At 41.6% G+C, this 26474-nt stretch overlaps 3 protein-coding genes and 1 long non-coding RNA gene across 13 annotated transcripts in view; 2 read left to right on the forward strand and 2 right to left on the reverse strand.

Moving 5' to 3' along the window:
* The first annotated feature begins 463 nt into the window (after positions 1-463).
* Positions 464-9825, forward strand: LOC128880813 (PDZ domain-containing protein 8). Of its 3 annotated transcripts, XR_008457922.1 has the most exons (10): positions 467-1729; positions 1814-2006; positions 2088-2350; positions 2428-3508; positions 3603-3865; positions 3948-4151; positions 4876-5025; positions 6407-6589; positions 6677-8892; positions 8950-9825. XR_008457922.1 is itself a non-coding variant. In XM_054131278.1 (9 exons), exons 1-9 carry the CDS (start codon positions 1334-1336, stop codon positions 6881-6883), a joined length of 2940 nt encoding a protein of 979 aa, XP_053987253.1. In that variant the 5' UTR covers positions 467-1333; the 3' UTR covers positions 6884-9825. The 3 variants fall into 3 exon arrangements, 2 of the variants coding, with proteins under 2 accessions (XP_053987254.1, XP_053987253.1); XM_054131278.1 differs by having other exon boundaries at positions 6677-9825; XM_054131279.1 differs by lacking the exon at positions 4876-5025 and having other exon boundaries at positions 464-1729; positions 6677-9825.
* On the reverse strand, positions 2610-17766 carry LOC128880824 (uncharacterized). Of its 2 annotated transcripts, XR_008457924.1 has the most exons (4): positions 17442-17766; positions 16797-16959; positions 15588-16711; positions 13525-15527 (listed from the first exon to the last, which is right to left on the reverse strand). It is a non-coding gene; the product is annotated as an uncharacterized LOC128880824 (long non-coding RNA). The 2 variants fall into 2 exon arrangements; XR_008457925.1 differs by lacking the exons at positions 13525-15527; positions 15588-16711 and adding an exon at positions 2610-2743 and having other exon boundaries at positions 16869-16959.
* Positions 12375-20148, forward strand: LOC128880822 (leucine-rich repeat-containing protein 20). 3 transcript variants are annotated; one of them, XM_054131301.1, is made up of 4 exons: positions 12375-12934; positions 18531-18674; positions 18806-18973; positions 19081-20148. In XM_054131301.1, exons 1-4 carry the CDS (start codon positions 12778-12780, stop codon positions 19242-19244), a joined length of 633 nt encoding a protein of 210 aa, XP_053987276.1. In that variant the 5' UTR covers positions 12375-12777; the 3' UTR covers positions 19245-20148. The 3 variants fall into 3 exon arrangements, with proteins under 3 accessions (XP_053987276.1, XP_053987277.1, XP_053987278.1); XM_054131302.1 differs by lacking the exon at positions 12375-12934 and adding an exon at positions 13035-13518; XM_054131303.1 differs by lacking the exon at positions 12375-12934 and adding an exon at positions 17902-18042.
* A 135-nt stretch (positions 20149-20283) lies between these two features.
* The window catches only part of LOC128880816 (formin-binding protein 1-like), a 37594-nt gene continuing 31403 nt past the window's right edge, over positions 20284-26474 (reverse strand). Inside the window, exons 6-11 of one of the 5 annotated variants that reach the window (XM_054131285.1) lie at positions 25683-26042; positions 24657-24683; positions 23510-23817; positions 22905-23096; positions 22542-22678; positions 20284-22468 (exon numbers count right to left, since the gene is read on the reverse strand). In XM_054131285.1, coding sequence (XP_053987260.1) covers positions 22311-22468; positions 22542-22678; positions 22905-23096; positions 23510-23817; positions 24657-24683; positions 25683-26042 — 1182 coding nt within the window. In that variant the 3' untranslated portion in view covers positions 20284-22310. Of the gene's footprint in view, positions 22469-22541; positions 22679-22904; positions 23097-23509; positions 23818-24656; positions 24687-25682; positions 26043-26474 lie in introns of all 5 variants that reach the window. The other 4 variants (XM_054131286.1, XM_054131284.1, XM_054131288.1 and 1 more) reach the window with 4 other exon arrangements.

The following is a 26474-nucleotide window of genomic DNA, read 5'->3' on the forward strand; positions in this document are numbered from 1 at the left end:
AAGAGGTGGCACGAGAAATACATGATACGTATCGAAATTCTGAGGAAATTTTACATTTTAGTATCAGGAGAACATGATACTCAAAGAAGTAGCATAACTTTTAATTAAATATCGATACTTACCTCTTGTATCAGGAGAACGTAATGAGCGAGTAGGTATCATCATTTTTATTTTCTGCTCGATACTTACCTCTTGTATCAGGAGAACGTAATGTGCGAGTTGGTGTCATAATTTTTTTTTTTTTGCTTGAAACTTACCTTTTGCATGAGGAGATCATGATGAATGAGGAGTCTCTCCAACTCTTGCGTGTTCGCGAAGTCTGTAAATTTTTAACGGACAAATTAAGTACAACAGTGTTAGTGTTCGTGAGTGTAATATTAGGGAAAATTAAAAAAAAATGGATAATGAACCGCAGGCGTCCACGTCAGGAATCATCGAGGAAAAGAAGAAGACATTATATTTTGTTCCTTACTGGGATCCAATGCTACCCTAAATTCTAAGTAAGTATATACAGCAGTGAGAACCGCAACGCTCGCTCCAATGCGCATGATCAGGAAAAATCCCACGAATGTCCATCACTGCCCACAACCCACAGTTTGTAATATGTATCACGAGCCGGATAATAACAATTTTATAATCAATTATTACTGTATCATATTGTAAACCCACTTAGCGAATGTTAATAATACTTTTCGTAACTGTCTGATTTATTTAAAATAAGCTGTGCACATATTATTCATAGAAAATGTTTCGTTCATAATGATGAACGAGGTTATCAGAGAACCTGTCAAATTGACAAGTTCGTCGAGCACTAACATGGCTGCCGAGATCAATAGAAAACTGTCATAATAAGCTTTGCCTATAGTCGACGGCATCGTTAGATTCGTTAAGATGTTTCGAACAAACAAATTTTTGTGAATATGTATATTTTCTAAACCGTCATGAAACTTATTTATATTTTTACCGAAATGCCATAACTTTGATCATCGTAATGATAGGTGAAAGTGTTCTGAATAACTGTTGACCCGCGAGCAGAGGGTGATCCACAACAATGTAATCTAGCGTTACATACATAATAGGTTTTTTTTTATGATCGATTAAAATCGTAGATGTTGTAGAAGTTCTCAATATTTCGGCACGAACGTAAACGATACATTTGTTTAAATATTAATTAACAAGAAACTTCTGAATACGATTAATATTTTTACATACATCCTTATTTTAAGGAACTGTCTTTTTTTTACAATTTCCTCTGACATTCTTCAATTATAATAGCAAACATATCGTGATTAAACGAGGAAGCTATCGTGTTTCCGATAGGTGAAATTTTAATATGGATATTTTTGAATTTCTTTGCGTGTCTGTGATTACATTTGTGTGCGGTATAATATGTACGCTTGTACTGGAATTTTATTTATTCAAAAAATATTTGGAGGAGGCACCTCTGGCAAGCCCGACGAAAAGACCTATTCGTCATGGCAAGGCTCAGTTACCTAACGAATTACTTGAAAGTATTCAAGAAGAAAAGACAAATTCCAATACGAATATGGCCCGTCAAGGTATGTGCCCAGGAAATGAAAACTTGGCGATAAACTTAACTCTGCAATTTTTATTTAACGAATTACGAAATGCTGAACGGGTTCGTCTATGGTTGTATAGAAAATTAAATAACGAATTCAAAGAACTCCTAACTCAGTCCACGACTGGCAAATTGTTGGACAGTGTAAAGGTAAGCAAAATGTGAAATCAGAGTACAATAATTTTACGAATACAGTACTTAATTTTAAGTATATTAATTTTTGTGTTATTTCAGTTAAGAGATTTAAATCTAGGTACGCAATTTCCCACAATAAAAGGTTTAGAAGTTGCGGATTCGAAAATAGACGCCGATACAGGTTTACTCGAATCATTAGATTTGTCTTTAGATTTACATTATTCTGGAAATTTCCAACTATCGATAGATGTTAAAATGTTATTAGGCAAAACTGCCTATATGGCTTTACAAGGTACATTTATAAATAAGAAACTCGTGTCGAACTCTGAAAGTATAATAAACATTTGTTAAATTTCATTTACGATTGTTTCAGTAAAACGTGTCAGCGGTAGAGCAAGATTACAATTTACACGTGTTCCATATACTCACTGGTCCTTAAGTTTTTATTCAGAACCTATACTTGATTTAGAAGTGCAGTCGCAATTTCAAGGTCGTCAATTACAACCTCAGATCATTTCTTTGATCACGGGACAAATTCGAAGAGCTGTGCGTAGAAAACATACACTACCTCGATACAAAATGCGTTATAAACCGTTCTTCCGCCGACTGAACGACGAAGCTGTAGATTTATCCGAAGTAAGGCGACTGTTTTATATTTTGACATTATAAAAATATAGAATAAGCTATAAAAATGTATATAAATTTTCACCCAGGTTGCCAATATTCAATTGATACCAGGTTATTTGGGGGTATCGTTATTGGAAGTGAGTAGATTAAATCTTGGTCCTAATATGCTTAACGCAGAAGATAAAACACAAGTCGAAGTATACTGTACGATATGCGTGGATTCGACACCCTGGGTATTTCTGACTCAATATACAGGCGTTCCTTACATGGTGTTAGATTTAATTATTAGTAAAGTTGGTTCTCAGCAGCTTGGCGTAGTATTTAAGCAGGAACTTGTACCAGAAATAGGTCACGTTTGCGTGCTAGTCGAAACCATAGTAACCGGAAGTCCTGCGGCAATTGCTGAAATGAAAAAGGGAGATATTTTAGTAGCTGTAGATGGTAAAAAGGTATCTAGCATGAATCAAGTAGCTAAATTCATGAAAAGTGCCGTGCAGAGACGCTTTATCGTAAGGGTTGAAAGGAAGTATTCCAAGGCAGACTTGGACAAACAAATAAGTATGAAACTGGATAGCGAAAAAATATCCGCAGACAAAGGAACAGATAGAAAATCGATAAAAACGGACTCGTTGATGAGTAAAGGTGATACACCCAGTACAGAAGATTATAGCAAAATTAAGTTTGAAAGCCAAATCAAATTTTCGGATTTAAAAGATTCGGAACATGAAATTTTTGATAAAGTGGAAACAGGTAGCAAGTTTTTTAGAAGAAAAAGTAGCGTACAGCCTGTGGATGATGCCGCTCAAACACCTGACAGTACACCTTCTAGAAAAATTTCGACGACCTCGAATCAATCGCTGATATCGAGCAGTTCCCAATTTTGCTTCAACGATGATAATTACGTAACAAACGTAACGGATTTATTCTTCACTACGAAAGAAAAGGAACACGCCTCTCTGATTACTTTCGAAGAAACTAGAAACTTTCAAATCGATTCGGAACTGCAATATTTAAATATAGGCGTGTGGGGTCGCGTAAGAGGAGGAGAATTCCCTGCGAAACTATTAGGATATATAAACGTCCCTGTGAAATTAATTCTTGCTCAGTGTTATACGTCCTCGACCGGTCATTATCTTAAATGCCACGCTCTGTTACCACCCGATAGTGGTATGTATTGCCATTAATAATAAATCAAATACACAAACATCGATTAATACTTTTGTACGATTCGTGGTAATTTCACATGGCCCTTTTTTCCAAGCTTCTCTGACAACAGTTCATACAAAACTACAAGGATATTCGGGATTCGATCCGACGCTTTGTTACGGTGATATTTTATTGTCTTACGTGTGGGAGTCCAGTTATCCAAATCGTCACGTAGTTAGCGACTCGGGAAAGAAAGAGAGTACGGAAGCTACGAAAACGCAACCGATATTGAGCGAGGAAATCACCGACAAGAAAATGCACGACTTTATTAGGACACACTTTCACAGAGCAACGCACTGTGACTTTTGTACAAAAAAGGTTTGCCTCTCCAATAATCCATTTATATGTATATGTTGATACCTTGAATTAAATAATAAATGTTTAAATTTTTACTGTACAGATTTGGTTGAAAGACGCTATACAATGTAGAGATTGTGGGATGGTGTGTCACAAGAAATGCGAGGTTCGTTGTCAAGCGTCGGGAACCTGCGGAGCAGAAAGTTTAGCAACAATGGCATTAGAAACCGATGAAACAGAGCCTAATACTCTTATCGGGGAATCGGGTCCGGAGATTTCTCTAACCAGTTGCGAAGAACACGTACAGGTATTCAAGACGTAGTAAAAGTTTTTGTTACAACTGAAAATGGTATCGCCAAAACCACTGAAAATGGCAATCAGCATTACGGTCTGGCGACTCCATTCCATATCATTGTCATGGAACAATTATTATATATCTATTAATATAGTCTTGAATTTTCAAGTTAAACGTAGTATAATTTATATTTTTATTAAAAAATTGTACATTGCTTTACAAAGATGAAGTTTTAAGAAGGGAGGGAGAGCATCACGAAATTACAATCGCTATGCATATCGATCTCCTCGCTAGTCATGTTTTATCGTACAGTACGTAATACTGTCGTCGAGGAATTGCTGTTTCGGGCAATTGAAATGTATACTTTAAACAACTCGGAGTATTCTTGGTATTTTGTACACATATAGGGAAACGACTGTTAAGTGTGTTTCACTTTTATTGTTGGCAATAAAAATTATCGTCTGCATATAGGGAGGTGAAGGTTTTTTGTAGGTTTTGCACCTTGACCTTTGCTCTTTAACGTCGAATATATCCGTGAATACTGTCGAGTGAACCAACGAACGACTCGTTTCATTATCGTTTCACTAACTAGAAGTACTTTGGCATATAAAGTAAATGACACGTAATGGTAGCGCGCGTTTCTGTTTGCTCCGTCTTAGTTACTATCTATATCGGATACGATTGGACAAGTAAAAATTATATTAATCGATTTCCAATCCGTTGATCGATCAATCAGGGTGCAACTATGATGGCCATGAAGGCTAGTATAGCTAACACTCTGTTGGGCCTGAAGAAGGCTGGAAGTACCAGTTGTTTGGCCCCACCAGCTTCCGGTATTGGTCTGGCATCTAGAAGTCTTCCCCCAAGTCCCTGTGCATCCCGCAAGGTAGAATTTAATACCATAGATTCGTTTAATTGGAACAGAGAAGGATCGACTTTGTTACTTTATTATGTAAACTTTAAAGTCCTTCTCTGTTCCATTTTTTTTTTCCTTTTTGGCTTCTTTTCGTAACACCGACAACTCTAACGACACGAAACACGCTTATGGATTAAGACAGTGGTTTCCAAACTTTTTGGAAGATGCGCACACCGCCTCCTCTCGCTTCTCCTCTCCCCATCCCCTAACGGAGAATCTAGAGAAAATACTTTTGTTGGCTGAATTGCATAAATTGTCGTTTAAATTCATACAAGAAAATACAGGATCTCTAAAAAATCATCCGTTTTGCGAAATAGTAGGAATTTGTAAAAGAAAAAGAAACAACTGTAAGACACATTGTAAGTATACGAGTAAGACGCACATACAGAAGTATACGTATACCGAAAGAAAGTCACAAAAAATAAAAGTTTGGTAATGACTTTTTAAACTTCATCCATTTTATTTTCAGACGCCTTATTAACTCGAGGGTACGTGACTAAAGAAGTAATCGGACATCAAAGAAAATCACATGAAAAAAGAAAAAACGAAAGGATGATCAACAACGATGTCTTTAAATGATTTTGTTCTAGTATACGTATGCTTCTGCGTCTCATAGTTGCATATCTAAAATTCCTGACATTCGAGATACCCGGTATACTTGTACAGTTTTGCCGAATTGGATGATTATTCGTTAATGGAAAGGGGCGTTTATGTTATCCATACGTTTCTTTCGTGCTCTTCGTCGAAATACAAAGCGCCCTATGCTTTGGAAAACACTGGTTTAAGGTGTCGAGTGCTTTGTTATAAATGTTGAAGCTTGCGCATTGCTCTTGTGCATTAACCCTTTGCACTCGATAGGTGACTCTCATGCACCATTAGGTTTCTCGCAGCAAATCTACGATGCCTAATGTTTCTTTAAGTTTAATTTCTTTGGAGCTTCAAGTGACAATAAAATGATTGTCGGTGAGGTAAAGGTGACCTTGTTCTAAAATCTCGATAGCTTAGAACTCGTAGCAATAGAATGTTAAGAAACATCTCGAGTGCAAAGGGTTAAAACCCTACTACCATCGGCTTACGGTCTCTCCGTTCTGTCGCAAAGAAACGATCACGCAATTTCGTGCTGTCTCGTGAACTCCACGCACGTTACAAAAGACTTTTTACGTTAACATTCACTAACTCTATCGTCTTTCGTAGAGCGACAAACGAAGAATGCTTTGATTTGCCGTTACTTTTCTTTTCGCTCTGTCACTGTATCGCGTTGCCAGTCGAGCGAGGCGCATCATTCTCTGCGATCAAGCTTAACCGCGACACTGTGTCCCGAGAAATCTGATCGAATTATTGAAACGTTTAGAATTCGTTGGTCGGAGGTTTGGGCATTAGCCCGGAACTGTTGGAGGGCGTCGAGCCGAGCGTGGCGGATCCTTTAATAGCCGGGGATTTGGACGATGGTCTCATGTCCAGGGCCAAAGACACCGGCAAGTTTTTGTACAAATATTTGGAGCCACGCGAACGCGTCGAGAAGATCAACGTTATGGTAAAGTCGACCAACGTTTCATGCTTTTACTATCGGATAGAGTTTTATCTAATTTAATTAATCGAGCTTTTTCCAACGTGTACACAGATGGGAAAGTTGAAAACTGCCCTCGACGGGGAAACTAGCTCGAGATTAGAGCTGTCGCAAGGCGGAGAAATGGACAGCATTAAGTTGATCGCTCAGAGCGACTTGCGAGTGCAAGCACTGAGTGTCCTGCTTCTGCATTATTGCGCCGGTCTGCAGCACGCACAGGAAGAGTTGGACAAGTCCCAGCAGGCCAGCAAGGACTCTTAACGGACCTAAGTTCCACGATCAGGCACCGAGAAACGGGAAATAACCGATTCGGTCCATCCGAGGTCGTCGCTGCGCGTCAATCGATCAAAATCAGGCATGTCAAACTCACTTTTGCTCCAAGCTCGATTCGCACTTTGCTTCCGTGTTATCGCGGCTGTAGACGCGCAATTTATTTGTTTTATCGTTACGGTACCTGTAACGTTGCGATCGAATTTACTAAACGTAAAAGGGATTTACTAAAATCAATATATCAAAATTAATGTACAATCAGTGTAATAAGTACTCGTACAGAAACCAATTCAAAATAAAGCTTCGTGTATTTATTTTATTAATAAATTTTAGGGGAAGAAATAATTAACCAACGTATTTATACGTATTTTTAGAATAGAATTTGCGTAAATTAAAGTTTTAATTTAACTTTTAATGTTAGCCTCTCGTTTCTTTTTCTTATTCATTTTATTTTAAATTGGTTGCTGTACGAATACTTATCACACCTATTAGACTTATTAAATCCTTCCAGCAAGAAACTGAAACGTTTCGAGTAAATCTCTCGTTATACATTAATTTAGTAAATTCGATAGTAACGTTTACGCAGAGGAAATATTTGACATGGCTGGTCCACATTTTAATGTACGTCGATCAATTTTAATAATTGTAATTCGATTTCTATATTACTCGTACGTATCACGACTGCATGGGGCACGCGTGTTTCGAAACTTCTCTTCGATATTCGTACGATAGGCTTCAAACTAATACTCGCGACTTTAACCGTGATACATTTATAACATACCAGAGAACACCAAATACCGAAGACTTGTATTTACGAATTATATGCATCCTCTTAGAGAACAGAGTACAACGCATCGTCGGATCTATTTACGCAACGTGCGCTTAGAATATTTCGGTCGACATAGATGAATAGCTACGGTATACAATAATTAGATTAAAAAAGAAAAAGAGAAAAGAAATAACAAAAAAAAAATAGTGTCTTGTTCTCAAGCACAAGGTAACGGGGCAATTAAATACTTAATCGTAGCGTTTAATAGCTTAGTCGAGAAATTACTCCCTTGTCATATCAATAATAACGTGATTTCGATTATAAACGATTCGACGCGTTTCCAATTGTGCGCGCGTATACGTTCGTTTTACTTTTAATTTAACTTCTTTCAAACCGAAATCGCGTTTTAGCGATCGCGAACAAGCTCTGCAACGAAACTTCGCGCACGAACCGCTGACTGATTTATGAATTTATCGACAAGTTCACCGCCTGTACACAGATATTCGCGAACGAAATATATACGATACGCGTAGAGGATTTTATCCATAGGTAAACTTCGAAAGTATCGAATGTATATAACTCGTGGCTTCGCAAGATATTACGATTTTATTGTTAAGTAATGTAAAATGAATATACAAAAAAAAAGGAAAAAAAAATAACTAATATAGATTGTTAAACGAGAGCTTCGATGTCGATCATTTCGAGGGCACGCCGTACGACGAGGAAGTTGGTTCCCCGAACGATTTGTTTCGTTAAGGAAGCGGACTATTATCGTTGCAAAACGGTGAATATTTTATCCGCGCGATGAGAAACAGACGCGCGAGCGGGAATCGAGGTCGAGCAGACTGGTGCCGTCTGTAACTACTGGTGACGTTTCCGTTCGCGATGCTGCGCGTGGAACGGTCCGCGACTTCTCGGTAAATATGAAAATACTCGAAAAACGGAGACGCAGTAGCCAGTACGTCGCACAAAGAGTCTACGTCAAAGCCAGGCGATTTTATAAGGCCAACGTCTCGCGAAAATTCTCGATGTTCTTCGCGCGGACGCGACTCCGAACAAAGTAAAATTGTTTACGAAACAAAAGCATCGTTGCAACGAAAACAAAGATCGTGTGTCGCTTTCGTAACAACCGAGCGTTATTATCGTTTATTATAGCTAAATAGAAAGTGTCGGCATAGACGCCGGAGTATTATTAAACTGGAAGATAACGGTTAGTTTCAGGCCAACGATGGTCTGTTTTGTCTGGAAACTATTATTTACATTTGTTTTGAATTTGAATGATTTTCAGGCTTTCGGAAAACGAAGTTGCACGAACTTATTCGTGGAAGCATGATGTTTCTTTCCGTCGCTGCCAGACCACAGTTGGCGTAAACTCAGATCGCGGCGATCATGGCCGGATATAAAATTCACATGCAGTTTTGGAAGCGCACGCTGTACAGTCATCGACTGCTACAGAGACGATGTCGATAGAACGAAACCAGCAAGATTTCGTTTGTTCTCGACGAACGAAAACATAAATTACAGTGGTGCGATAAAATTACGCGTTTTCCCGAAGAAAAATTGATCGTTGCATCTGGAATTGGAATAGCAACAGGAACGGGAAAAACTACGTCGAATCGAATACGTGTTTCTGCGGTCGATATACGCAGAGACGCACACCCGCCCACGTGCACGTACTGCGTGCATCGATCTCGATGCACCGCAACCTTTATCCCGCGTACGTCCATACGAGAGAGTCAATACGAACACGACGAGAGAGAAGTCATGGGGGATTTTGGCCCGCGAATCTATTCCTGGTCCGTGAAATGCACGCGCAGTATCCTCTGGCCACGTGCCAAGCATACCGAAGAATCGTATAAACATTTTATCCCTGTTGGGCATTGGGACTGCGCGATGAATGGAGAGCAAGGGCCTCTGCGCGAGAAAAGAGAAGACCGCGATCGATGGCCGAGTACTCCGCCTTCGATCGCGATAGAAAATTACACGGTACTAATTCTAAGTGGGTAGAAGAACTTGTACTTTATCAGACGTCGCGTACAACGATTGTTCGTTCGTTGCTCGTTAGATAAAAATCAAACATTGAATAATAGAACGACACATTTTACGGCGAGTTAAAAATTTATGTATTCGATCGAATATATTTCCACGAATATCTGTCGACTCTGGATTTGGATCTTTAGTTTTTTAACGACTCACTTGGACGTCGAAACGTAGATTTTCCTATTTAGAACCGCGATTGCACGAACTGAAGAGATACGAGGAGAACGCCGCAGAAACGTTGTTTAATGCGGCGACACGTACACGCTTCTCGATCTCGCGATGTTCGCCAAAACCGCGAGCGGCCGATTCGGTACACCCTTTTATCCTCCAGACACGCTCGTTTAGTTGTTTATTATTCGCAACGAAGCGACCGTGCACGTGTTTCGCGCGCGACTCCTATCTTAATCCTTCGCACTCGAGAGGAGACTCTCAGTCCACCGCTAGGTTTTCTTTAGGTTTAATTTCTTTGGAACTCGGAGTGTCAATAAAATGATTGTCGTTGAGGCAAAGGTGACCTGATTCTCAAATCTCAAATTAAGGAGAGATACTTGGAAGTTAATCTAAGCTTAGCATTCGTGACAACGGAATGCTGAGAAAGCTTAGTTGTTGAAAGCTCGAGTTGTTGATAGATACCAGAAAAAAGGCCTCGAGTTGCAAAGGGTTAAAATATAAAACGTTACTTCGTTAATTGCGTTACTCTGCTCCGATGCTCGCGAGGTAACAAGCTTGCAAAAGAGATTACAAATTAATTACACGGGCCGCCGGATTACATATATTCGTGACGTATGCTAACGTAAAAGATATTCTTCTTGCATAAGCGCGTATCCTGAATTCGATGCGTTTATCGTATGCTTTTCACTCTATAAAATCCACGAACGACATGTCCAAGTGTTTGATACGGATTTTGGTGAGACAGTTGTCGCAGAGAATAATTTGTAATTGCTTGCGAGATACGCGAGTATCGAAATCGTATAGAGAAACGTACGACGGAAAGAATCTCTTCGGGGGACCAGCTGGAAAAATTCGCGCGATCTTCGCGAGAATAACGAGCGTTTCTAATGACGCAGTAGGCATCGTGCCGAACGAAAAGTTCGTCGTATTTTCGACCTTGCGTTTTGGACGACGCCGACGCTTTTAGCGGATATCATCGCGCGAAAACGCTCGTTACGTGGACAAAGGTTTCGCTCTCGATGCCGGCGGACCGGAAGCGCTTCGAGTCGTATAACTACCCTGACGGCGTCTCTAAAACGAACCGATCTTGCAGAATTTTTTAGCGAGAAAACTGCGTAGCATCGAATGTCGAAATCTGAACATATAGTATAGACTTTGGAGTACAGCACTGTCTCGAAAGAAGCAATTCGGTCGGGACCGGCGAGTTCCCTGTTTGCGAGGCAAACTATAAAGTGATCGCTCGAGCACGAGTGTTATTCTTTGGAGAAGGATAGAACAGAACATGATTTCTCATTTTCGCACTAGTAAAATCGAATTCTTTTCGGATCTCTCGGTTGCTTGTTTCGAGACAATACCGTACTGGCAAATAACATCTCGACAGGCTGTTTACCGGTCACAACTCGTGGTTTCGATCCGAAACCAAAGAGTAAACGAATTCCGCTTCGCAATGGATGTCTCTATAACGTACAAGAAATTTCTTTTTCGAGATATAAACTAAAATTCACGCGATTAAAGTGTCGAAGTTGTCGGCGTGAAAACTTTAATCGTAGCGGCTTGTTCGCTTCCGTGTGCTCGCCGCGCGAGGCGTGCCGTTAATTGCGCTGTTGTTTACATAACGTCGCGGTGAAATATAAAATAAAATATCCCGCTGGCGACAATCGGGGAATCGTTTCATAAAACGTTGTATAATTTTCTCTATGGCATTCCAGCGCCGAACACTTCCTTCACGCCTCGTATCGCGCAACTCTCCGCTGCGGAGAGGCCGTGAAAAATTGATTAACAATTGGAAATGCTCTTCCACGCGTCATGAATTAAAGATGAAAGAAACTTGGAATGGATTAAAACGCTTATGCGATAGACGAAGACGATTAGCAATTGATTCCATAACGGGACGCTACGATTTGTCGATTCGAAGGAGGAACCCGACGAGAAGTAAAAATGTAACTAGTCTTCCTTCCGGGAGTAATCGAAATGCGGGTAAAAGATTCTTTCTAGCAATGGCGGGCTGCGTCTGAAATTGTTTACGTTCGCCAATTTATAGCGTAGGAGTCTGAACGAAAAATAAGGGACAGAGATTCGAAGCCACGATCCTCGGATCCACAGTGGACCGCTTTACCTACGCGACCAAACCCGTATCCTACGTTTCGTGTTCTCGTTTGACTCCTTGTTGTTGGGTATGGAAGGCGCGGATACTACAATAGCAACATTTGTATAAATTTGTGTAACGCGTTAATTTTCTCTGACAACGAGACAAAGTCACGGAAGTCCCTGGAACGCTAAACGTCCTGGATCGGGTTGACCTTGCCCTGCGAGAAGTGCACCGCCGATTCGAACGAGTCGCAGATCCAACCGCACCTGGCCGTGGCGACCGAGGCGCGTGCAGCGGGATCCCTGCGGTTGTTTTCAAACAAAGAGAGGGAATCGAAACAAAGTAGTCAGCTGATCCGAGATGGATACCTGGTGGGAGTGCCGCCATCAGCGAGGGCTTAAATAGCACCGCGTGGAGTTGCGACGCGTCAGTGCCGAGCAGCGTCGCCTGAAACGCTCTCGTTTTTCGTCTCGAGCGCAGGCGAGCGGAAACCGCGAATTACCGTGCACCGATCGGAAAACCGTGGATGTCCTGGAGATCGGACTCGTTGTCAGGACGTTGTCAGTTTTCCTCGGCGTAAACGGTCTCATGCCAAGTATCACGTCGGAGAAGTGCGTCTGCAGCGTCGGTTGTGCACTGTCGAGGGAACTGGAAACATGATAATCTCCTGATAGCCGGAGAATCGAGTGCTGGAATCGATACTGCGAACAAGAAGAAATTTGAGTTATTACGTATATCGGATCTCGGAGGATTTCGGAGGAGATAGAACACGAAACGTTACTTTACCTCTGGCACGGGACCGATTTTCGTATCAGGATGAAACCGCCCGCGTACAATGCCGACCAAGTGCAACAAGTATCTCAGGAGCAAGGCGAGAGGAACGTGGCCATGGCTGTTTGCGTGCAGTTGGCGGGCAGGGCGATAATCAGGGTAGTTTCTCGTTGCGAGGAGGCTCAGGACAATTGCAATCTAGGTACGTACCGGTCCCGTGACCGAGCGATCTGATATCGTCGACAGCGTTCGATCACCGCATCGATAGCCCGGTCACTCTAGATTCAAATGCGCGGGACAACTTTCTAAGAGTAAAAGGAAAATCGGTTCGAGGAAAATGTTTTCGATGGCCGAATCTAAAACGAGCGAATCACGACGGTTGTTAACCTTTCCGAGGCTCGCGGCCCACGGTTTCAAAGAAGATTCATAGCCTTCACGATGCTCGCGGCGCGATTCAGAGAGAAGAAAACCTGGCACAGTTCCTAATCCTAAATACTTATACTATAAGTCTTATAGTAAGAAGGATTCCATGGTATTTGGAAGCCTATTCAAACCTGGGATGGAATCATCGAAAATATTGGATCTAATCGTTCGATACAGACACGGTGTTTAGATCCTAAAAATAAGAGCATTTACATGTATATTCGATAGAGTATATTTCCACGAGTATTCCACGAAAGTATGAAACGCGGATGAAACAGTTGCGACGCGCGTCGATTCGGCAACCAACTCTATCTGGCTTATCCGAGTCAACGTTCGAGTCTCGAGTAGACTTCAGGGGCAAAGGTAAAATAATTTTTGGGAAAGAAAATATAACCGACTTCGAAGAACGTTACAACTGCACTAAAAAAGTATGAAATAATTTCTAATCAATTTATATAAATACTCGCCAGCTCTTGATGAATCTTAAATTATTACGTACAGCATGTTAAATACAATGCAATCTTTTCGGAGGCGGCGCAAAATTAAAAATTTTTATGCTAAAATTTGAATGCTGTTAACGTATGCGTGCATACTGTCTACGCGAGGGTTGCATACTGTTAACGTGTGTACATAGTATATATAATGCATATAGTAACAGGAATAATTAAACATGATATTTTTTATGCCACCAAGTTGAACCAAATTCGGTAATTTTAAGCGTAGGCAATTTCTAAATTTCGCGATTTATAATTTTACGAATTATTTTATCGTTGCCCCCTGAAGTCTCGAAACACGAACGTTGACTCGGATAAGCCGGGTAGAATCGGTTGCCGAACCGACGCGACGCGCGTCGTAACTGTTTCGTCCGCGTTTCATACTTTCTACGCCGCGATATCTTTCCGCGTTTGAGGTATCACACTTTCGCTCGCGCGAGGATTTCGTTCGGGGAAAGAAACCGAGTCGAAACGTTTGTCTAGCGCTCGTCTTGTTTCTATTACGCGATGAAGATCGAGCTGGTACCTGGCACCGGTATCGGGCTCCGCGCAATCCACGATTACGATTTCGATTTCCTTAGATGCTTTTGTGCAATCTTAAGAGAGCTACGCAAACTATCGTACAATGTAATTGGTTATCCGTTGGATACAGAAACGATACAGAAAAGTTGTAATTACGAGCAACTACTGCGAAGTTGTCCAACGCTAGCTGACGCTTTTTTTCCCGGGGTTGACACGCGGAAAACGTACAAATAAACTAATTCCGCGGAATTGGCGCGTTAGTCATCGATACGATGATAACGTCTCGCTGATAAGGGTGTCGAACAATGCTACGATTGCGTATCAGCGTGAAATGTTAACGCGCATTAATTACCACACCGGTGGTCGGTTTTGAGTAAGCTCGATCGGTTTCCCAAGATTTTACGTGGCGAAACAACCTGGCACGGCACGGATAAAGAAAATCGTAGAATCTCGTAGCGGGCGTTTTAGGAGACGCTCTGGATTGGCAACGTTTTGAAAAAGAAGAGTCAGCCGGATATCGTTGATATCGATATTCCGTTGTTCTAGTAGGACAGATGTTTCGGCATGGAAGAAGGTGCAACCGAGCAATTAATAGACACGTGTAACAGAGTGACCTTAAGGTACGTTCGCTGCAGTGACTAATAAAATTGGCAACACGATACGTGTTTCTGGCCGGCCTTGATTCGTCGATTCGACCGGCCCGTAACGAGCTCGACTTTCAAACTACCGAGACGAATTAGCTCGACCAGCATTGCATGTCGCCCCCTACAGAAGAGACCATGGACGACGGACCATGCGAGATCTACGGACGGGCCGTGAAGCGCGTTTTTGGAATAAAGGCGATCCATGGACACGTCAGTCCGCGAACACCGAGCGATTCGCTTCCTGATTCAACCTGGAAGAAAGAACGGGACTCGGGTCCTTGCCTTATCCGTACACCCGGATAGATTCGAGACCTTCCTCGATGCCGATTCGTTCACGCTTTGTTCGACTCGATCTGCGTCAGCGTTCTCCGTCTCGATGATTCTCGGACGTTCGCGAGACTTTTCTGAAATTTTCCGTACTTTTTGGACCGATCGTACACCGTGGAAAAGAAAAGCTGGCACGAGTCTCGGCCACGAATGTACACTTGGTCGTGAACACGAGATTTCTAATCGGTAACTGGCGAAAGTCTCGATGCGGAGAAAACGAGAGCGAGAGGTACTCGGCGGTTAAACTCGAGGCATCGCTCTACGAAAGAACGCGCGTCTCTGTAATAACGCTCGTTAGCGATCCTCGGACGGATTCGCGATAAGCTCGGCCGTCTTTTTCCCAAGGAAACGATGACCTGATGGTGACACCTCGCGCCAGACTGACCTACCAATAAAATACAGTGTTATCTAAAGGGTTGACAAATGTTCCAACTCAAATAATTACCTGTGCCCGCGGTACAATTATGTCGTCGACCGTCGCTGCGACTCGGTGACTCTATACAGGACTAAAATTTCAGTTTGCCGACGCACCGAAAGTGTTGTAACGATTCGAACGCGATGTGCCAAGCGATAGCTGTGCTCGATTGTAATTGGTCCCGTCGGCGTCGGGTAGACCGCTAGACATACGTACGTAACAGGTGGCGGTGTTTCTCGTCGCGGTAGCGGCTCGTGCATCAATTCGAATAAAAGTGAAATGCTTAGCGGTGGTTCTAGCATAGATAATCGGCTGGATAAACATTGCGTTGCGCAACTCGTGTCCGGTCTTTGTTCCCCGTGCCACTGAATCGAGCCAGTCGCGTGCCGGTGCGCGCACGCGTTGTTCTTTTTATGGTACCAGTACCGTTAATTGTTCGACACGATCCTATTTTTAATAATTATAGTAGGTAACAGAGTATCGGTTGTCTTTTAGCAAAATACCCAGACGATTAACACGTTGAACGCCACGTCACCCACATATGGCTGACGGAGCTTTTCACTAAAGAATTTTAATAAATAATTTGAAGGACTAAGTATCGATGAAAACAAGTTAGATTCTATCATTTCTAATCGTCTCGAGACGAAATTTTAGTCCTGTAGACATTTCCATGCGAATCAGTGTGGCAGTCAACGTGTTATAATTACGCTACCGGTCGGTAAAACGCCAATACGGTTAAAGTAAACCATCGTCGTTGATATCGTTACGCGAAGGCATACAGCCGACTATGAGTCAACGGTCTATCAACGGGAAAGATCTCTTGCACGTTTTGGAGGCATCCGCGTGTACGAAAGGTCAATCTCGGAATAGTGAACCGCTACGAGGCCTTGGCAGAGCAAAATACGCGCGCTTTGCATGCCGTGCGAGAGTCGTTCCTTCTTCCCGATCCTTTTTACATGTATTCGCAACAAAGCGCTACTGGATTACTCATTCGTTGCGTCATTTAGTCGTTGGTACTTTTAAAACTTCTTTTAAACCATTACGCCGCATAATTTTGATATTTAGAATTTGTATCTTTTTTTTAAATATTGGGCTGTCTGGAAAGTCCATGCCGATTTTTAGTAGGAAGTACAGGTCTGAATATATCGGAATGGCTGAAAACAAATAAAATGTGTACATTCGTCAACAGGTGGAAAGGTTGTGGAACAAAATGGTACATATATAATTCAATAAATATACCTTTGAATTTTTCTTAAAAATAGGCATGAACTTTCCGGACAACCCAATATAACATATCAGGCTCACCGATACCTGCTTCGCGTGTCCACTTGGTTCATTCCTATCTCGGGTATTCGAACGAGTGACTCAGCCTGTAGTTTTATCGTTCTATCGGAACGTTAACCTGAAAAATAAACGTTATATTAGTACGTGTCCTACGCTGTTTAAATGATACTTTGCTCCAAAATTTTCTTTAATGTACGCATAAGGATTAAATATCTAAGATAATTTCGTATCTGCGACTAATGGATTCCTTCGTACCGACGCGGTAAAATACGAGTGTATGCATCCCGAACGACGTGAATACAGGTACGCGAGGCGCCACCATGTATGGAAACGTAACCTTAAATGGTAGCTTGCCACCGAAGCCGTTTACTACTTTATTGCAAAAAGTAATCGTCACTGTCGATACATACAGTAAAACACAGTCGGTTAGTCCGTTCGGTTAATAACGTCGGAATTCTCACGATGCGACGTGCTTCGCATAATAAAAAGATTCCCTTTGCGATTCTCGACGAAAAAGAGCGGTTCCTCGCGATCGAAGCTTTTTAAATATCTAATTCTAATACCTACGCTTCGAACAAAAAGTAACCTATTATATATTACCTCGTGTCGTTTAAACGTCGACGTCACGCCGACGCGTTCTTGGCGACAAGAAAGACGCACCGATGAAAATATTCTTAGGAATGAAAATTCTAAAACGTTGTTAGATCCGAATCCGAGAAAAGCGCGATCAAAACTGGAGCGGAACGAGCATGCGCAAGAAAAATGGCGACGTTAGAATTTAGCGCGACATCGAACAAGCGAATGTCTCGCGTCTACTTTCGCACGTTTCAAATGCTTTCAAATGCGCCTGCACCCATTTTCCAATTCTCGGAAATTTAAATTACAAATTTACATAGTCCCGCGACCGTGATAGAATTCATATTATCCGGAGAAGTATGCAAGTGCGAGGAACGTCTTGGTAAAAAGTATCGTCTCGAAATTTTCGAACTTTCGGAAGGTAGAATTAATTGGAATGAATTCCGAAGCCAATAAACGGGCTCTATTTATTTTGGAAATTGGTCGGAAATAAATGTTTGGCGATAGGTTGGCCAGACGGCAGATTCAAGAACTCGTAACGAGTCAGTCTGCCTTGGCAAGATGGCGAATGCCGTCACGAGGGTCGTATTGCGCTGCGAAGAGGCACAAGAGAACAAGAGTCTCGGTAAATTGTTTTTTGAAAACGAAGTGAAATGTTGAACGATTCGAGTACCGACACCTTGTTTCTCGTCGAAATTTCCACTTAATCTTTTTCTGTTTGTCGTTGCGCGTTAAGGTACTTTGATCTAGTTTATGACCTACTTTCCTCTGCTACAGGTGTATCGCGGGTTCTACAAACAAAAATTGTGTCCGTTTGTTAAAGTATCGCGCGTTGTTTGTGTGATTTTCAGTGGATACGACGTACTATCCGAAATGAGAAATCAACAATGTTTCGCACAGCATTCGAAAAATGTAAAATTTCGATTGTTACTTTTGTTTAGTATTGATACGCTGACCTAGTTTGACAGCTGATCTGTCGAGAGCACGATACGACGGTGCAGATTACAAAACTAATTTGCTACATATTATAATAAACGTAGTTTTCGATTGTTTACATTTAAATTTTCAATACGGATTCGCAACGTTATTATTGTTATTTTACTCGTGTTGCAGATCTATCGGAATGCCAATTGATGCAGGTTCCGGATGCTGTTTACCATTTAATGAGACACACGGAATTGAAAAGATGCGATCTTTCTGGGAACGTGATAACAAAGATCCCACCGAAATTCGCGGTGAAATTTTCGCTGATCACTGGTAAGTCTGATATGTATACATATTGATCGCAAGGTTTTGTAATCGATGTTTTAATATCATCCTTTTTTTCAATTGTACTAACAATAATTTTTGGAAATTTTACTGTAGTATAAATAGGTAATTGTTTCCAGAACTGAATTTGAGTCATAATCAAATGAGCAAGCTACCAGAGGAACTTGCCGAATTACAAGCTCTGGAAAGGTTGAACATTTCTCATAATACTTTCATCGCTTTGCCACCTGTTACTTGTCGGATACCACGGTTGAAGCACCTTCACGCCAACAACAACTCCATCATAGGTAGGTGTTGTAAGTCTGTTACGTAAGAGGCATTTCGAATACTTTCATTGGTGATCCAATTGAAATGATTACGTCTATGTTTTAATCTGGACATGTACATTTTTCAGACGTAGACATCGAGAGGCTGAGGCATGCTCCCGTTTTGGAATTTATCGATCTCCAAGCCAACCCTCTGACGCCCAGGATGCACAATCTCCTCGGCACCTTGACCCGAATCAGAGTCGAATTGACGCCCAGGGAGGTCGAAGAATGGGAAGATCTCACCATTTGAAGCGGATCTACAGCCTAAGGAAAACAATTAAATCTGCCAAAGGGGTGGATCGGCGAATGTTCGTCCTACGCGAATGTAGCTTGCTTTCGTTTATCTTGACTAAGATTGAGAGTTTGCAAACGAATCGTCGCGCGAATCGAGAACAAATAGCAAATATTTTGTACAGTGACTGTATACGACTGACCGACAGCATGCGTAAGCGATGAATGGTAAAAAACGAATAAACTCGTCAGGAAACGTACAACTCTTTGTAACTGACGTTCTTCGCGATCAGTACTTAACAGCAAAAACTTGCCGCGTACCTGGAACTTTCTGCATTGATCTCGCGAATGAATCGATCGATCGTCGCTTCCTCTACCCGTTTTCTACCGTGTGTTTTCTTTCTCTTTTTCTTGACTTTATTCGGCCGCATCATTGCCGCGATCGATGTACGGCGTTACATCGCAAGTTGCCGATCCAACTTATCACCATATTTTTACTAACTCTGAACAAGTACCCTGTAAACTTAAGATACGTTGTATTATTTTTTATGCGTGGATTTGACATATTGCGACATATTTTGTATATTCAATCATTCGACTGCCAATGTACGGACTGCTCGGTATAATAGAACGTCGATTTGATTTTATAAAAACACATACACACACACACACACACACACGAAAAAGAGATATATATTTACAAAAAGCATAATTCAGGTATAATTGTTGATTACGTGAGAATTGACAGCTTTTCTGTGTTTAGATGCGTATACGTATGTGCTTGCAAGAATTTGCAAGAACGTTTATATTTAATTTATATGTAGCTATGTGTACTTGCACAATACACATCAGAATGTATTACTCTGTATTTCTGATCTAGTCAATTGTCCGTGAAATGTTGCAATATACTTTACGAAACACAATTCCCCATTTTTATTCCCTCAAACGTACCTTCTCTTTACGCGTTACTAACGCCGAACATTATCCACAGATAAGAACGCGGAAAGCAGGAGATTGAGCTTACACAGTAGTTACATAAAATAGCAAAACGCGACACATTGGTTTAGTACCTATATTTTTTCAATATTAATAATAATTAATAATTAAACGTATAATGAGTCACAGAGTTAATTATCTACAATACTTGTTCATGGATATAAAATCACAAAATATACATAGAATGGACGCGGTTTAATGTTAAGAATTAAGGTAGACATACGGACTTTCTTTCCTCAGTTTTTTTTTGTTTGTTTCTTCTATCGTTATCTGGCGATCCTAGTTTCACTCTCGAAAAAGTGATAGACGATCTATGTTAGGGAACGGTTTGTACGAGCGAAAAGCATTTCTCGGTTGACTTTCCGTCGAAGTCGTTGACCGCGTACAAATTCGTTATCGACTCTTGCGTTTTTCGGGCTTCCTCGATGCTTTCGCGACTAACGATAAATAAAAAGAAAGTCGTCTCGTGGGTTACGAACCCGCAAATGCGCACGTTGGTATGACTGTTCGAAACGCGGTAAGACTTATTAACGATAAAATTGTATACGTCATTCGCATAAAGAAATTACAGCGAATGAACTGGCAGAGGAGAGGGTCACCGATCTCTCTCGTTTCACTTGCGTATCTTATATACCGAAGCTACATTTCTTTTAATGAGTGATTATAATATTATATATAATTATATACATATACATATTTTTAGTACGCGAGGATATATATATATATATATACGACTACACGATTTCGATACATCGCAATCGAATCTAGGACGAATCTAGGCTTTGTAACGGCGAAGTTAGAGACTTTCCCCCCAAATGCGTGGAAACAGAAGCGTTTAAAGAAAAAAAAAAAGCCAACGCCACTGTTTCGCACGTGTCCACGCGAAATGGAAGCAAATTCGTCTCTTCGCGCGATACATCGAATCTGGCACTCGCATACGTACCACTCGCTCCAGTTCTTCCTCCCATATCCCTTGCAATATGTACACAAATATATCCTAACTAATTTCACATCCAGGCAGCATCCGTAGAAACAAAACTTGGCCGACGAACCCTCGGAATCTACTTGCTGTACAGAGCACCACCTAATCACCTTCTTTTTGTGTCTACAACGAAGACGTCGATCAACAAACTAATACGATAAAAAACAATAACGACTCGAAGTAATCGCGAAGTAGCAGCATCACTTTCCTATCATCGACAGAGGCAACAAATCGTCGTATATATTCGTTTAAGTAAAAAAAAAATGAAAAGCATTAAGAGACACATCGGTTCCTCAACCTTTGACGATGATAGAATAATTACTTTATGAGTTTTCTGTTTCACGATCGACTCAATTAAAAAAAGGAAAAAAAAATATGGTAGATAAAACTCGTGCATTTACAATAATCACAATTTTTTTAATGTGACGTATAGGCGGGACGCGTATTGCATACATGAAAACTAGTCACTTTCTTTAGTAGAGCTGCAAATTATTCGTTTGTGCACGACTATAATATAGAGGCACATGTTCGGGGCCATGAAGTGATCAGGGCGTGCTTTTTTTTTCTTTTTTTTTTTAAATAGAAAAAGACTGTACCGTAGTTCAGCAACATCGAATGCGTATGATCAAACCCTTTCAACGGTTGGATGCAACGTCATTCTAAATAATCGTACGATCTTAATATCCTATGAAGAATTAATTGAATTCAAGTACGCGATCATTTGCTTAACGGAACCTAGGTTCCGGAACACAGAGCCTCCCTTTGTTCATCCACGTTCGATAAGCCGATGGAAAACTGAGGGAAGTGTGTTGGACGTAATTGACTAAACGACGAGTACCTCACCAAAAAGTCAGACCCGTTGGCACATAATATATATATATTCAATTTCGTTCGCATGAAATCGTCCGTTAACGTTTAGGCCCACGATTTATCAACGGAGTGTCCCGAAATCCTGTGCCAATCAACCAACACATAACCCTCGATTGGTGAAATCTCATTGCTATCTTCGATCGTCCAATGTACCGTATTGAACCGATAGCATTATCAATGTCCATCCTCTTCGAAGCTTTCCACTTCGTGATCGTTTACACATTCTAAGAGAAGTGGCTAAGTGTTATAAAGGTGACACTCTATGTATGACGTAGGCACAAAGCCCTCGATTGGTTGAGAAATGCGTCGGACACGAGTCCAGCCGTCCCCTTGATCCAATTCGATCATGTATAACTCTTCTCCGTCGTACATCGGTATGGAACCTTCGCTCGTCGCTAAAACCACAAATACGAAATTAATATTGTTCTATGACGCTGGATACGCTATCGAGTCGTGTAACACGCGTACCATCGAAAGGATAAAGTGCCCTACAGGTCCCCAATGGCGGTTGAGCGTCAATTTCGTCGACGTAATACTCTTCGCCGCCGCTACCAGGAAGAGACGTCCTCGATTCCCCGAGGCCAGATTCCGGGCTATTCGTGGAACTGTGCATCAGTACCGTAAAGCGAAAAGCGTGTCTAATTGGTCTAGTTAAAAATTCTGATTCTGTATTTATACGAGTTCAGTAACTCATTATCGTAACGATTCTTCCGTTAACAAAGGAAAAAAAAAAGAAAGAAAGAAATTGAAGAAAAAGAAAAGAGCGAACCGTTCACCTCGATGATCCTGAGCTGTGAAATCCGCAAACGATATGATCAATGAAAAGCTTACCCGTGCGTGGGTTGCGGCGTGCTCGGAGCACTTTTCTTGTTCATCGGCTGATTAGCGTTTACGTTGCTCACGCTGGAATCGGAGGCTGATCTCGAGAGACTTTCCTCGCCTCCCGAATGACTGGATCTTCTCGAGCTCAGCGGCCTCGTTGCGGACCCGTTGCTGGTCGGCTTTCGCGGTGCTTGACTCGGACTGAAAAATTTCAACCGTGCGATAAACCGTTAATTACGTGGATCGGTCTTTGGCAAAAGAAAGAAGATAATTTTGAAACGTTATACTTATGAAATACTTGTGAAAGAAAGAAAGCAAAACGATCACGCATGCATCATTCAGATCGGTGCTTCTCAAATTTTAAGTCGAGTAAGGTCGATCGCACACGGGAGTAACAGATTTGAAATTAGCGTTGCAAACCGTTTGCGCTCTTTGTTTTACCTAGATCCACGGTCGCATGCAACTAGTTTCGGAGTGATTTGAAATCGATCGGTTGCGCCCGTGTGCGATCGGCCTAACGCATATGCGTCGTTATTTCATCTCAAAGCGAACCCTGGTTTGAGAAACACTGAAGTAGATATCGCGATAGTCTATCGAAGATTTAGCAAGGACACCTGGATAAACTGACGCCAGCGCGCATCGCTTCTTCGAGATAACCTTGGAACTTTGCCAACTCTGCGCCGAGCTTGTCCAGCTTGTTGCTCGATTGATTCAACTGTCCCTCTATACTCATCGGATCGCCTAACGCAGGATTCTGTTCGTACACGCCCTTCATCTTCATCAAACCGTCCCTCGCCGCTGTTTCCTGTTGAATTTTTGCCTGAATCTCGTCGAGCCTTTGTTGCAATCTCTTTTTCCGTTGGTTCGGCGGTAGATCGCTGCAGTCCTCCTTCGCGCCGTCGCCATATCCGGGCACGTTATTCTGGAATTATTTCAGGTGAGTACAGGGAATTTCGAGTACCGTGTATCTACGAGTGACGTAAGTATAGTGCGATGGAGAACAAAGGAGAAGAAAGCACGCGGCGATTATAGATACAAACACAATGTACCGAGTTAATTCTACGTTACGATCGAAAGTTAACGAGAACGTGAAATCAAGGTTTTGCCAATGTTACGTATGCGTCACTATCACGAACATACTCGGAGTTGAACAAACTAACAACAAAAGGAAATATACGGTATATGCCCGAGCCGAGCGTATACACGCAATTATTTCTCGAAACTGTTGAGTATACGGAAACGATGGTCGGTATAAATATCGCTCGACCTTGGACAGTTTGAAAAAATAAAACAATTGTCCATGTACACGCGACAGCTACGTATGGATCTTGTATAACAGATAAATCGAATTAAATTTATTTCTTGATCGATTACTCGTCGTTATAAACTAAATGTACAGGGTTCGGAAAGGTGTTGGTTTGTTTCTTTCTCGTTGATATCTCGTCGAGTAGAAATTAAGGGGTCGAGGAGTTCGACTCTTCTCTATTCGCTGCTTTCTCTACGTTCGAAGCTCGTTGAGAAACAGAGAATATATGAACTGTACGGTAACTGCACAAGATCAGCCCCGAGTTTGTGCAGTTAGGGGAGACATTACTGTATGCGTATCGAAGATACCGAACGAGAAAGAAGCGGACACATTTCCGAACTCTATATATTTAGCGAACAGATAAAAGTCAGACGAAAAATTTGTTAACTATTCTCGGAGCTCTACTAAGGCCGACAAACAAAAGACAATGGGCGTTTGTAAAGAGAAGGACAGACCTTTAAAGCTATGCACACCTCGATCAACTTCTGTCGTTCGCATGAAACAAATTCCAAAAGCGTATCATTCAGCGCATGAATCGATAAACGATCTCAGGCGGTAGCATTGAGTACAAACTCAGTTTCTAACTATTTTTTATTTATTTATTTATTTATTTATTTTCTAAATTTCGTCATACGTGAAACGTTCAAGACCCTTCCAGAGTCTCTGAGTTTCTACTCGACCGACAAGACACATCTAACGACGCGCAATCGCCCGATATCATAGTTGGATGCAGAAAAGACATGTGCTGGTGTTGCAGACATTTGCAGGCGAACAAGCGATCCACAACATACTTACTAAGTGTAATCGTATCCAAATTCATAGTCCACGGGTGATCGGAAACAAGAGACCACAGGCAGATCGAACCATCCACCAAATTAATAAAAAGTACAGAAGAAAGATAAGTTATGCTTGCCTCGCGGACAATCGACGTGGACGTATATATTAAAAACGATAGACAAAACCGAAAAGAAAGGATGAAACGTTGTATATTCGACGAAAAGGATAATCGAAATAAGGATCGAACACGGTGCTCGTAAGATTACAATTCGCATCGGTCTAGTACGATACAAGCGCGCGTTTAATTGTCTTTTGTTACTTGGATGGAAAGTAGGAATTGTTAATAGAGATCAAACGTTGTCGCAACGATAGAAGATAATTAAACGTACGCTTGCATCAGACTATACCATTGTTTATGGAATGTATAATTCATGCTTCGAAAAATACGTGTGCGCATTACAGGCCTGCCGACCGACGACGATGCAACTGTGCATGAGAAACAACAATACAAAAAAAGATACTGAAAAACAAAGACGATCGTAAGAGGGATCGTTTCGTGCATCTCGCAGCTATCTTTCGTTCTTACTCTCGTGTTTAAACATTCTCGGCGATAGAGGGTGAACGGATGCTCGACTCGTACGTTATATTCGTGACACAATTTAGAAACAACGACTTCGCGTGTGCCGCGAACGAACGATATTTACCTTGTTGCTGCTGAATATGCCGAAAATGCCGACCCTCTTCTTGATCTTGCCACCGGAAACGGTACCCTTCGCGGTCAAATGGTGATTGTGTATCGGTTGCATCACGGGCTGCGACAGCTGACTATTGCTGTCGTACGTTTTAGCAACGGAGAGGTCCTCGAACGGGAAATCGCCCGGCGGTTGGAAACCGCTCTTGTAACGTTCAATCACCATAACTGTATCTTCTTTTTCGTTGATCTCGTTCGCGGCTTTCTCGATGCCGTCCAAACACTGGGCGATTATCGGAGCCACCGCTCGCTCGATCTCCACCGATTTAAGCATATAGTTTCGCATATTCTTTATCCGTTTTTCGTCCAGCTCCTGCAATTATTTACACGGGGTATATTAGAATCGAACGAAACCAGATGAAAAAGAAAGGTGATTAAAGAATTCGGTGCACAGTGAGCGATGTGTTCTCGGTAGAGTCCTAGGCGATCCCGATACAAATGGGGACAAAACCATATTTATGTAATACTACTATATGGCTAACTGAGAGAGAGAGAGAGAGAGAGAGAGAGAGATCCCGTTTCAACATGACGGTTAGGGAATATATCTTCCTCTCTTTCTAAGTGTACTCTGAATGATACGCACATGCGTCAAACTGATCGGCTCTGCCAATAGGAAAATCGATTACGAGCTATATAGCTCACACTTTTAGCAATTATAACCTGTTACTGCTTCAAAACAAAAAGATGTAGGAGTCTATACGAAAAATAAGGCACGGGGATTCGAAGCCACGATCCTCGGATCCAC

This window comes from Hylaeus volcanicus, chromosome 8 (assembly GCF_026283585.1).
Source record: "Hylaeus volcanicus isolate JK05 chromosome 8, UHH_iyHylVolc1.0_haploid, whole genome shotgun sequence".
Classification (NCBI taxonomy): Eukaryota; Metazoa; Arthropoda; class Insecta; order Hymenoptera; family Colletidae; genus Hylaeus; species Hylaeus volcanicus.